General features: G+C 46.0%; 5 protein-coding genes across 5 annotated transcripts, besides 25 other annotated features; all 5 read left to right on the top strand.

The window, feature by feature from the left end:
• Nucleotides 1–11,180: part of a sequence feature (sequence corresponds to BAC RPCI93-3D8) that runs on past both edges of the window.
• Nucleotides 84–139: a microsatellite.
• Nucleotides 642–691: a microsatellite.
• Nucleotides 755–1,810, top strand: Tb927.6.600 (CCR4 associated factor, putative; the record flags this gene model as incomplete). The annotated part of the gene is made up of 1 exon (XM_840090.1): nucleotides 755–1,810. One exon carries the CDS (start codon nucleotides 755–757, stop codon nucleotides 1,808–1,810), a length of 1,056 nt encoding a protein of 351 aa, XP_845183.1.
• Nucleotides 1,844–1,882: a sequence feature (CT-rich).
• Nucleotides 1,883–1,902: a microsatellite.
• Nucleotides 1,913–1,946: a microsatellite.
• Nucleotides 1,973–2,030: a sequence feature (A-rich).
• Nucleotides 2,075–2,192: a sequence feature (A-rich).
• Nucleotides 2,231–2,280: a microsatellite.
• Nucleotides 2,363–2,401: a sequence feature (AT_rich).
• Nucleotides 2,416–2,453: a sequence feature (AT_rich).
• Nucleotides 2,538–2,571: a sequence feature (AT_rich).
• Nucleotides 2,590–2,617: a sequence feature (AT_rich).
• Nucleotides 2,773–2,810: a microsatellite.
• Nucleotides 3,024–3,052: a microsatellite.
• Nucleotides 3,214–3,250: a sequence feature (A-rich).
• Nucleotides 3,253–3,294: a microsatellite.
• Nucleotides 3,338–3,369: a sequence feature (AT_rich).
• Nucleotides 3,443–3,468: a microsatellite.
• Nucleotides 3,681–3,710: a microsatellite.
• Nucleotides 3,844–3,884: a sequence feature (A-rich).
• Nucleotides 4,035–4,086: a sequence feature (AT_rich).
• Nucleotides 4,109–4,131: a sequence feature (AT_rich).
• On the top strand, nucleotides 4,170–4,466 carry Tb927.6.590 (hypothetical protein, conserved; the record flags this gene model as incomplete). The annotated part of the gene is made up of 1 exon (XM_840089.1): nucleotides 4,170–4,466. One exon carries the CDS (start codon nucleotides 4,170–4,172, stop codon nucleotides 4,464–4,466), a length of 297 nt encoding a protein of 98 aa, XP_845182.1.
• Nucleotides 4,567–4,593: a microsatellite.
• Tb927.6.580 (hypothetical protein, conserved) lies at nucleotides 5,345–7,135 on the top strand (the record flags this gene model as incomplete). Its single annotated transcript, XM_840088.1, has 1 exon — nucleotides 5,345–7,135. One exon carries the CDS (start codon nucleotides 5,345–5,347, stop codon nucleotides 7,133–7,135), a length of 1,791 nt encoding a protein of 596 aa, XP_845181.1.
• Nucleotides 5,554–5,576: a microsatellite.
• Nucleotides 7,598–7,963, top strand: Tb927.6.570 (hypothetical protein, conserved; the record flags this gene model as incomplete). The annotated part of the gene is made up of 1 exon (XM_840087.1): nucleotides 7,598–7,963. The coding sequence occupies one exon, from the start codon at nucleotides 7,598–7,600 to the stop codon at nucleotides 7,961–7,963; it is 366 nt and encodes a 121-aa protein (XP_845180.1).
• Tb927.6.560 (cysteine peptidase C (CPC)) lies at nucleotides 8,308–9,330 on the top strand (the record flags this gene model as incomplete). The annotated part of the gene is made up of 1 exon (XM_840086.1): nucleotides 8,308–9,330. One exon carries the CDS (start codon nucleotides 8,308–8,310, stop codon nucleotides 9,328–9,330), a length of 1,023 nt encoding a protein of 340 aa, XP_845179.1.

Raw genomic sequence — 11,180 nt, 5'->3', positions numbered from 1 at the left:
CCTCTGTTGCATTGAGCTACCCGATTCGCTAACTTGATGCATCTGCACGGCTCCTTTCTCTTCCCCTCAATGTCGTCACAATCACACATATATACATTTATATATATACATTTGTATACATTTATGTGCATGTGCATGTTCCCTTATGAGGAATGAGGGTAAACTCTGAAGCAATTTTTTTAGGCGTGTGTTACACATCTATACGGTCATGCACAGCGGTGTATGCGTACAAACTTTTCGGCGCTTCTCTTGGTTGTGCACTCGTGTGGCGCGACATCTTTGGTTCGTGCGGTTCATTTGACGTAAATTTTCTCTCACTTTCGTACGGGCGACACCTCCATTTAATATCTTATCTGTTATTATTCCATCTTCTTATGGCACACTGTGCTTCTCTTATTTGTTTGTCTTTTTCTCCTTCACTTCAATCTTCTTCTATTTTTATTGGTATTGTTTTTGTTTTTGCTTATTTGTTCCGCAGTCACTGAAAGGAGTTTAAGCGTCCAAACACACTAAATCCACCTTCCGTGGTGAAGGAAAAGTTGCAGAAGGTAGTAACGAAACAAAAAGAAAAGGAACGAATTTTTTTGTTGTTGTTTGTTTTTTTGTTTGTTTCATTTTAAATAATAACAAAACGAAAAAAAATAAATAAATAAATCTATCTATATATATATATATATATATATATATATATCACTACCACTACAAATAACTTATAAGGTAAAAAGGAGGGAAAGTGGAAACGGGAAACGGGAAAATGATGCAGTATGGTGGCGGGACACATTATGGAGCCTACGCACAGCAGCAACCGCAACCGCAACCTCAACCCCATCAACGTTTTCCATCGGCTGCTCTTAAGGCGGGAAATGTTTCCCTCATTCCATCACTTAGTAAATCACCAATGATTCGCGATGTGTGGGAGGATAACTTAGAGCAGGAGTTTGGTATAATCCGTTCGCTTATCAAAGACTACCCATTTGTGGCCATGGATACTGAGTTTCCCGGTGTAGTAGCGAAACCTGTCGGTAACTTCAAATCCACGCACGAGTTCTATTACCAAACGCTGCGGTGCAATGTGAATTTACTGAAGATGATTCAGCTAGGCATTACACTTCTCAATGAGAAGGGCGAGGTTCCCGAGAACTGCTGCACGTGGCAGTTCAACTTCCGCTTCTGCCTCACAGAGGATGTGTACGCGCAGGATAGTATTCAGTTGTTGTGTCATGGTGGCATTAACTTCGATTACTTCTCCGAGTATGGCGTGGAGGTGACGCACTTCGCAGAGCTGCTCATCTCCAGCGGACTCGTGTTAAATCCCGACATTCGCTGGTTGGCCTTCCACGCCGGTTACGACTTTGGATACCTGATCAAAGTAGTGGGTGGAAAAGACCTACCAGAAAAGGAAGAGGATTTCCTACAAACCTTCCATGCCCTTTTCCCGTGCGTGTATGATATCAAATATCTCTTGCGTTCCACCGAGTTAACGCACTCATTGGGATTAGATCACCTTGCCGATAGCCTCCGCGTGCGGCGTTTCGGCATGGCTCATCAGGCGGGCAGCGACTCGTTGCTGACGGGCCATTGTTATTTTAAATTGCTGCGTGACTGTTTTAACTCCAATATACCTGTAGCAAACAATGGCGTGCTTTATGGGCTCTGTGAAGATTCCTCGTCAGCAGGGACCCCCAACAGCACAACAATACCTGGCAGCGGTGGTGGTGGCGGTCATGCCTTCAGTAACTTCACGGGAAGCAAAAATGCCGCCTTTCCGGCTTCTCCAATAATGACACAAGCGGTAAAGGGTCATAGCTGATGGCGGGAATGAGGGAAAAGGTGAAGTGAATAAAAAGAAGGTAAGGGAAAAAGAAAGGAGGAAAGAAAGAAAATATATATATATATATATATGTTTCTGCGAGAGGAGGAGAGGAGGAGGAGGAGGAGGAGAGGGAAAAAAAAGAAAAAACAAAAAAAGAAGTCTTTTTGATTTTTCCTTTCCTTCTTTTTCTTTTTGTTCTGTGTTTGTTTTTTCTTTTAATCCCACCACCTCTGCTATTTTCGGCTCTAGTCAATTACCAACTTCTTTGTTGTTTTTTTTTGTTTTTCCTTGTCGCTTGTTGTTTGTTTCTTTTCTTCTTTATTATTATGTTTAATTTTTTTTTCTTTTTAATTATTCCTTCAGTCTTTTTTTTTTTTTTACGTTTCCCCCCCCCTTATTTTTGATCTGTGTGTGTGCTTTTGTTTTTTTTTTTCTTTTCTTTTCTTCTTTTCTTTTCTTTTTTTTTTGTAGCCGTGTGGATATCGGAGAGAATGACGGAACGAGAAAAAACAAAATGAAATGAGGATGGACAGCTATGCGGAGTGTATGAAATAATATATGTACATATATTATATATTTATTTTAAATCAGTGTAGAGGGGGAAATTTTTTTAAAAAAAAACAAGAAAAAATAATTAAATGAATGAATGAGGAATGAATATCAAAGGGGAGTGAAGGAAGGGCCAGCGGGTAAGTGTGCCTCATGGAACTCACATGCACAAAACAAAATAAATTAAATAATATATTTATATATATAAAGCAAAAGCGGGGCCGACCTTTTAAATAATAATAATAATAATATAAACTTCCTCTGCCCTTTTTCTCACCTCCTTTTCTGTTTTTTTTTGTCTGTTTGTTGTTTCGTGTGTACTTTTTCTTTGGTTTTGAGCGTCGTGTTTCTTTTGTTGGTGTTATTGTTTATTTGCACGGGTTTTGTGTTGATGTTATTGTTGTTGATGATTTTTTTTTCTTTTTTTTTTTTGTTGTTGTTGTTTTTTGTCCCCTCCTTTTCTACCAAACATATATTCATCTCATGACATATTATCACTTACTTATCTCCTTTATTTATTTATTGGTTTTTTTTCCATTTGTTTTTGTTTGGTTTTTGTCTTCTTTTTTCCCGCTGTTGCCGCCGAAGTAAATGTAATTATGGGGAAAAGGGAAAATGCAAATCTACAAAAAAAAAAGAAAAGAAAAGGATATGGTGAAGGAATAATAATGATAATAATAATAATAATAAAGAGAGGAGGGGGAGAGGTCGTATGAAATGGGATTGTTTTATTTAAAAGAAAAGTTTAAAATAAAATGAAGTGAGCGGTTTTTTTTTCTTTTTTTTCTTTTTGGTTGGGAAGGGAGGGAAATGTTGCAAAGCTCCAAAAAGCTCTCGGCAGATCGCCTTGGTTTCTTTTCTTTCTTTTTTTTCTTTCCTCTTTTATTTAAATTATTGGTATTATTATTACTATTATTATCATTGGTATTATTGCTTTTATGAAAATAAAGGGAAAAGCGGCGGAGGGAGGAACACAAAATATATATATAAATATATATTAAAAAAATGAGGTGATCACACGTCCCTCTTCCTTTTCTCCCTCCCCCTCCTTTAATCCTGAGGGAAAAAAGAAAAAAGAAAAATAGTAATAATAATAATAATAATAACGGGCCACCATCCGCTTGTCACATCATCCTTTTCATCATTATTATTTCCCCTCCGTCATTTCCCTCATTCTCACGGCAACTCAAAGCAAACGCAAAAGGAAAAAAAAGAAAAGAAACAGAGTGAGTGGAGCGAAGTGCGTACAATAAAATTATGCACACTCGTTCCGTTATTTAAAGATTTAAAAAAAAAGAAACGGAAGAAAGCGATGATCATATATATATATATATATATATATATATATTGAAATGAAGATATGAAACGAAAAGTTTGTGTGTTTGATGTACCTTTTTTTTTTTACTTTCACCCCCTCTCCCCCATTTCTCACCGGTGTGTTTGTGTGTTTCAATCGCATACACGTCTTCCATTCGTCCCCCTCTTCTTTTTTTTTTGTAATTTTGTTTTGTTTTTTTTTTTTGGCCCTGTTTCACTGTGTTACATTTCGTAAAAAAAATCTGTAACTCCTCAAGTCTGTTGCATTTTTTTTTCTCCCAATTTTACATCTTCTCAACATTATATGCGTTTTTACTCTGCCGTAAATGGCACACCATACTTACACACATGTATGTATATTAATCAATTATATTATTATTATTATTGAATATATACATATTATATTTGCAGGGCATCATAAGCAACCCGAATTTTAAAAATTAAAAAAAAAAGAGGAAGGACAGAAGAAAAAAAACCACAGTGGCCCCACATGACTGAAAACATCGAAGCGGTTATGTCGGATTTTTGGTCAAATCCGGCGGATCACTTCCGCCCAAACCTGAAGGCCCTCACACTTTACGCTGAACGTCAGCATTACGTCGACCGGTGGTTGCATGTGAAGGAGCGGTGGCTCGCGCCGTGGTATTTGCCGTGGTGGTCACCACTTTTTCAATTAGGCACGTGGTATTCGCAGCGCTCGCGGAATTTGTTCCTCGTGGAGAATCATCTCAGTTATCGTCCCTATAAGTTCCGTCGTAATGATGAGGACCGCAACAATCCGTATTAACGCTTATGATGAGTCACAGCAGGAGGGGGAAGGAGGAAGATGATGACGGCAGTGTGGGAAACGTGTAGGGAACAAATGAAAGAAAAGGAAGAAAAGAAAAGAAAGGAATGGAACGGAACGGAACGGATGTGGAAAGAAGGGATGATATGGTGGAGCCATGCACGTAATCACGCGCTTGTCATTTAGTGGAATTTGTTGTATAGGAATATCAGGCGGCACGAAAGAGATGGAGGAAGGGGGATGAGAGTGTCACTTTGGGTGTTATTTTTTTTTTTACATGATATTTTCCTCATCTCAGTTGTGTGTGGCCGTCATGGAGGGTGGTACCTTCGGCTCGTCCTTTTTCGTTCCGTATCTCTCTATCTCTCTTTTGACGCAAAGAAAAAGACGAAATGAAATTGGTGTCTGTGAGGGCTTTACACCGCTCATTCAGAACAGGGCGATATTTTTGTTGGGGCGAGTTAAATTAGGTGACTGTTTGTTTGTCTGTTGATACCCGTCACCTGCTGCTTCCGCCGCCACCTTGTTATTGTCATCATGGTTATTTCCTCCTCCTCCTCCTCCCCTCACCCCGTCTCCTTTATTATTACTCGTCAATACACGTGCAGCAAACCAACAGGTAAAACAAGAAGGAAAGGGTAAGACAGATTTGTTCATTGACACGAACTGCTGCATGCAGTTCAGCCGCTCCTAACGTTACCGTGAAGTTTGGTTTCCCAGATTGATCGTTGTTGCCCCTGCGTTCAGCTATATACACCTTTTGTTTCACGCACCAAAATAATTTGTATTTATCTGATACGGCGCCCAAACAGTTGTGAGACAGCAATTAAAGGAAAGAAGGGGGTGGGGGGGAGCGGCGGCATAGTGGCAGTGAAGGAATGATAAAACTCGTGTCGGGTGTCGTTAACTCATTCACGCAGTTGGACAATGCACTTTTGGAGGAACTTATGCTTAAACTCACTGAAGACAGAAGTACTCGCATGGTCGACTGCCTACCGGGAATTCTGAAGGAACTCTCCGATCATGTGCGGGATCCCGGCCAGGAATGCCAAGAGCAACATAAGCAACTGTGTAGCCAACAAGAGTTGCAGCAGCAGCAGCAGCAGCAGCGCTTCGAGCGGCGAGAAAACACCCCTCACGCCTCAGAAGTGACTCGGCTGCTGAACCTTGCGATGGATAGCGGTCCCGGTGCTGTGAAATGGACGGCGGTGGAAAGTGAATTGAGCAACTTTCTGCGATCACTCATGGCGGGGCGTCGACAGGTGGGGCTGAAGGAAAGCGCCAGCCAAACTGTGCAAGCCCTGGGGCCATTGTTTAATGTTTTGACTTCAACGGCTGACACTGATGGTAGTGAAGTGGAGAAGGATGCACTGATGCCGCTTAGTTTCTATAGGGGCTTTTACGCCCGTGCCGTGTCGTTACTGTTACATCTTCACCTTTCGGGTTTTGACGGGAGCGACCGAATTGCGTGGTTAAAGCGGTGTGGGTGGAAAGTTGAACTTTATGACATATTGCTTCCCTTTATACAGAAAGAGGTTGAACCACTAGAGAAGGAGTTGGTTTACCACTTTCAAGAAGGAAAGAACACAGCACGGAGGGAGGAGCCACAGCACTTTTTCTTGTTTCTCCAGCAGATCTACACACGCCTGGTTAACAACGCCCGTGCGCACGGGTGGGCCCCCGAAGGGATTGGGGAACAAGATGGCGTCAACACATTAATTGCGCTTGGAAGCGCAGCCCTTGCGGCAACGGCCGTGTCAGTCTTCCGCAGCGCCTATGGATGGCACGAGGAGTCTGGTTACCTTTCGGTGAAGGATTTTACAATTCACGGTGTAAATTGTCTTGTAGACTTTCTAACCAAATCTGGTGGAATTGTACACCTTGGTGCGCAAGCGGGCATTGTAGAGCGGTTGATCTCCCCGGATATTTTTTGCACCTACGCGGAAGCCGCACGTTCATTTGTTTGCAAAGCCTTTGCGTCAGGGCATCAGGTGCTGTGGCGACTCGAGTTTCTTACAAACTCACCGACGCTCACGGATCAAACTGCAACGCTAAAGGCAGTTCGGGGGACGTATCATATGCTTCGGTGTCTTGAGGCCATCTTGCGTCGGTTGGCCGTCGTTTTTGCCCTCCTTCCAGCCTGCGTGATTATCACATGGAATTCCGTTGTGGTTCCATCTTTAGTTATGTTCATGCAACACCTCGAAGATGCCAAGGAAGAGGCAGCGTCGCTGTGTGAAACGCGCGCCGAGTTGATTATAACATCATTTCACTTGCTAGATTCGGTACAAGCCGTCTGCTCTGCAGCGGAGGAGTGGCGTGAGCGTTTTTGCGAACATTGTGGGGAGAAAGACGTCTCCGCCGCTCAACTCGGGAAAATGACACGCTGGCGTGAAAAACTGAGGCGGGAGGTAACCGAAAGCACATCACAGTTTCTTGCGCATCTCTTTGCTGTAGAAGAGGTGTCGCCACGGGGTCTACATGCGTGGGATGGCATTTTGCAGGGACTTCTGCACGGCCCCTCCACCGGAAGCAACATCGTGCAAGAGGTCATGAGAACTTCGATACCGTGCCTCATACCAAAAGAGAAGCGAAAGCACCTCAAGGAGTATTGTGAGGCCACGGGAGCAAATGCTTTGGCCAATTTGCTGAGTGAAGATGTGCTTTGATGACTCACCGCCACGAACGGTTCCATAACCAAGAGTGGGGGGCGTGTGTACAGTGGATGCATCTGTCGAGTGGTAAACTTCTGCCGTAGAGCCAACAGATGAAAAAGTGAGCTATAAGTGTTCCCAGTGTTGGTAAAGTAGTGAAGCTCGTACTCGTCTCCTGCGTATGGCACTCAGGAAAATCATCTACCGAGCCTGCTCCTGGTTTCCCTTCATCTCACACTGAGCGCGCGATCCACGCTGTCGGTACAGCGGAACAAGCAATGATCCCTTTTCCTTAAACTTTTGCCCCTTGTCGAACTGATAAACTTGAATCTATCAATCCTTTTACATTATCTCTACACACACACACACTCTCTCTCTCCCCCTCCTCCTCCTCCTCGTGAATTGCTTTGTTTATATCCCACAACGCGTAGCCTTGACGGCGACAACAGCAACTACTACTGTAACTGCGACGGTAGCATGGAACTGAACGAGCTGCAACGCCTTGCAGCGGCATTCGACGAACAAGGGATGCGCTACACATTCACAGCCTCCGAGCACCCGTCCACACCAGGCGTGTACCGTTTCGTTTTCTCCCGCCCAACGAACGCTGCACCGGAATCTGCCGTTTACATTAATGCCGACATCACGCGTGCACCAAATCAAAACGGAAGGGGGGACGCCGACGATGCGGCTACTTACCGCGTAATGATTGAGGGTTTGCGTTGGCCATACTACATCAAGTTGCGAGATGGCATTGTTGACGAGGGCGGGTTCCCGGAAAGTTTACTAGAGAGGGTTGACTTGCAAAAATGTAAAGTAAATGAAAGGTGTCTTTGGACATGAAGCTCCACTGACCTCGCATTGAGCGCTGGGTGCGCTCTGGAACGCATCACCCCTCCTCTCACCACATTTCCTCCTTATTAGATACGAACGCAGGTTTTCATGGACGAAACTGAGTATTGGAGGCTATTTACCCGCATGATTCCCCCTATCTTCCTTCACATCCTCTCCCCATTCCCTCTCCACCCAACCCCTCCACTGTTTAATCTGAGCAACCCGGGGGCAAAACAAGTGATTTTCCTTTCTGTTTTTTTCTTTTTAAGGGAGAAAAAAAAAGTGTATACGACAGCTCCACAGAGGGGCAACGACAACATCGAACTTGCAGACCCGTACAAATCCGGTGACACATGCATCTCATGCGTGCCTGCATCACATTTTGTATCGCTTCGACGGCTGTAGTCGCCGTAAACGCCGCCCTCGTTGCTGAAGACGCGCCCGTCCTCTCCAAGGCTTTCGTCGACCGCGTGAACCGCCTCAACCGCGGGATTTGGAAGGCGAAGTACGATGGCGTCATGCAAAACATAACATTGCGCGAGGCGAAGCGGCTCAACGGTGTTATTAAAAAGAATAATAACGCCAGCATCCTTCCGAAGAGGCGATTCACCGAGGAAGAGGCACGTGCCCCGCTTCCCAGCAGCTTCGATTCCGCTGAAGCTTGGCCCAACTGCCCCACCATCCCACAAATTGCAGATCAGTCCGCCTGTGGCTCCTGCTGGGCAGTCGCTGCGGCCTCAGCCATGTCCGACCGATTTTGTACGATGGGGGGTGTGCAGGACGTCCATATCTCAGCAGGTGACTTGCTTGCGTGCTGCAGTGATTGTGGCGATGGCTGTAATGGTGGCGATCCGGATAGGGCGTGGGCGTACTTTAGCTCAACAGGCCTCGTTTCGGACTACTGCCAACCCTACCCATTTCCCCATTGCTCACACCACAGCAAAAGCAAAAATGGGTACCCTCCCTGTTCTCAGTTCAACTTTGACACGCCCAAGTGCAATTACACGTGCGATGACCCGACAATCCCCGTTGTCAACTACCGTTCCTGGACGAGCTATGCGCTTCAAGGAGAGGATGACTACATGCGTGAGTTGTTCTTCCGCGGTCCATTTGAGGTGGCGTTTGATGTCTACGAAGACTTCATCGCCTACAACAGCGGCGTCTACCACCACGTTTCAGGACAATATCTCGGAGGACATGCGGTGAGGCTCGTTGGGTGGGGCACATCAAACGGAGTGCCGTACTGGAAGATTGCCAACAGCTGGAACACCGAGTGGGGAATGGACGGTTACTTTCTCATCCGCCGCGGAAGTAGCGAATGCGGCATCGAGGATGGCGGTTCTGCTGGCATTCCTCTTGCACCCAACACGGCGTAGGTTGCACATCGTTAAACCTAAGAGTCGTGAACATTTATGCGTGTGTTTTTTTCAATCTAATTTTATTCCAACAGATGCGTTTTAGTTTAACCCCAGGATAGCGATGAAGATGCTAGAGGGGAGAAAACTTCTTTTTGTACGAAATGCGTATCGCAGCGCCCACGAGTACCCGTAGAACTTTCACTTTCGCTGCAACTTTGCTACTGAATATCTGAAAGTAAAGGAGAGAAATAAACGGCTGCCGGTGCGCGGGATCCCTTTGCCCGCACTGCCGCCATATTCCCCTCTTGTTGTTGTTTTGCTCCCTCTACCGCAGGTTTCCAGTAGGTGCTGCCATTCTCCCCCGCTTTTTTTTTTTAATCTGAAGCCACAAAAGTGTTGCAGCTTCCCTCTTCTAATACGCATCACACCGGCGTGATGCCTCTCTTCCCGATATTGTGGCCGCTCGGGTGGGAGCATTTTATGAATCTGGTGGCCGCTTTCCGGTGAAGAAACTTAACGCAGAGATGTTCCGGGGCATCCGAACGCGGCCAAATACACACAACCACCCCCACAACTGTTGGTGTGGGTTTTCTCCAACAATCAGACCAGGTGCTGCCCGTAGGAGAAGTGGTACTTGCTTTAGTGCTTCTGAGCGATGCACGCCCTCGGGGAAGGGATAAGGATGTTGGGAGCCTCTTCGGATACGCGTATAATTTCACGACACAAAGATTTGAAAAGAAAACAGAAAAAAACAACAACAAACGAATGGGTCGCTTTTTAGTGCCTCTTACACTTTTAGCATCCCACACGGCAGCTGCGGCGGGGCCCGTCATGGATACCGGCATTAGCGCATGCTGTACAACGTAAGTTTCCGAGAGGGTTTGGGCATGAACTCGGGCCCGCTATTATGTGGACTGGACTTCTGGGGTTTACAAATACGCACACACACGTGGACGTGGCTAACATGTGGAGGAACCTCTTGATGTGGAAGAAATGGAATAGTGGTCATCCTCCTGCCGAGACGTGGTCGCCTCGATTGGGGCAGTGTTTTACAGTGTTTGAGCGACTTGCCGAGTCAGTTGCGCAGTGGATGGATATTTCCCCCTTCTGCGAGACGCCGTCCCGCAATACGTTTTGTGGGGCAGCAAGGGTATTGTTCCCTGTTGTCAACCCTCCCCTCGCCCCATTTTCCCGTGCTCATATTGTCCGCTTCCACCGTTCATGATCCTCATGCTTTTTTTTCCATGATTCCTGAAAGTGCCAGGCGTTTTGACCAGCCTCTTTGCGCACCTGATTTTTATACGCCCTCGCCTGCGCAACCCCCACTATCAAGTATTCAACCATATTCACCTTTGCCCCATGCCCCATGTCGTGTTCAGCTGTATTCGTCACCGGGCGGAGAGGCTTGCATTCGGAACTTTTCTCCCAGCCGCGGCGGGGGTACCCTGTGCACTGCAGCGCCCCATTCACCCATGAGGCGGCGTTGATCCTTTATAGTAGCTAACCCCAAACAGACGCGTAGTCCTCGGGGGCACACTTTGCCGGTGATATCGCCCAAACAAATCCGCCGTTGAGCTCCATCATCCGGTTGTGTGCCGCGCCTCCTTCAGCATGTTGTTCTCCCTTTTTCACTATTTCAGCACCGACGGCACGATGTTGATCGCTTGACTCCGCACCTTCAACATATTTCCTCTGCACGAGGTGGTGGAGAACAAAGTGGACCCCATCCTGTGGCACACCTACGCTTTCACTGGTCCGAGATAAAATGCTCACATAACGTCTTGTCTTCAGCCCCTCGACGGCGGGGGTGCCGCTCTCGCGTTCAACAACCTCCAGCCTGGGCTTTGTGGACGCTGCCAAAACGTGCC

The sequence above is a fragment of the Trypanosoma brucei genome, chromosome 6 (assembly GCF_000002445.2).
Source record: "Trypanosoma brucei brucei TREU927 chromosome 6, complete sequence".
NCBI classification, from domain to species: domain Eukaryota; phylum Euglenozoa; class Kinetoplastea; order Trypanosomatida; family Trypanosomatidae; genus Trypanosoma; species Trypanosoma brucei.
Note: the sequence above shows the minus strand (reverse complement) of the source record. Positions and strands in the feature narration are given on the sequence as shown.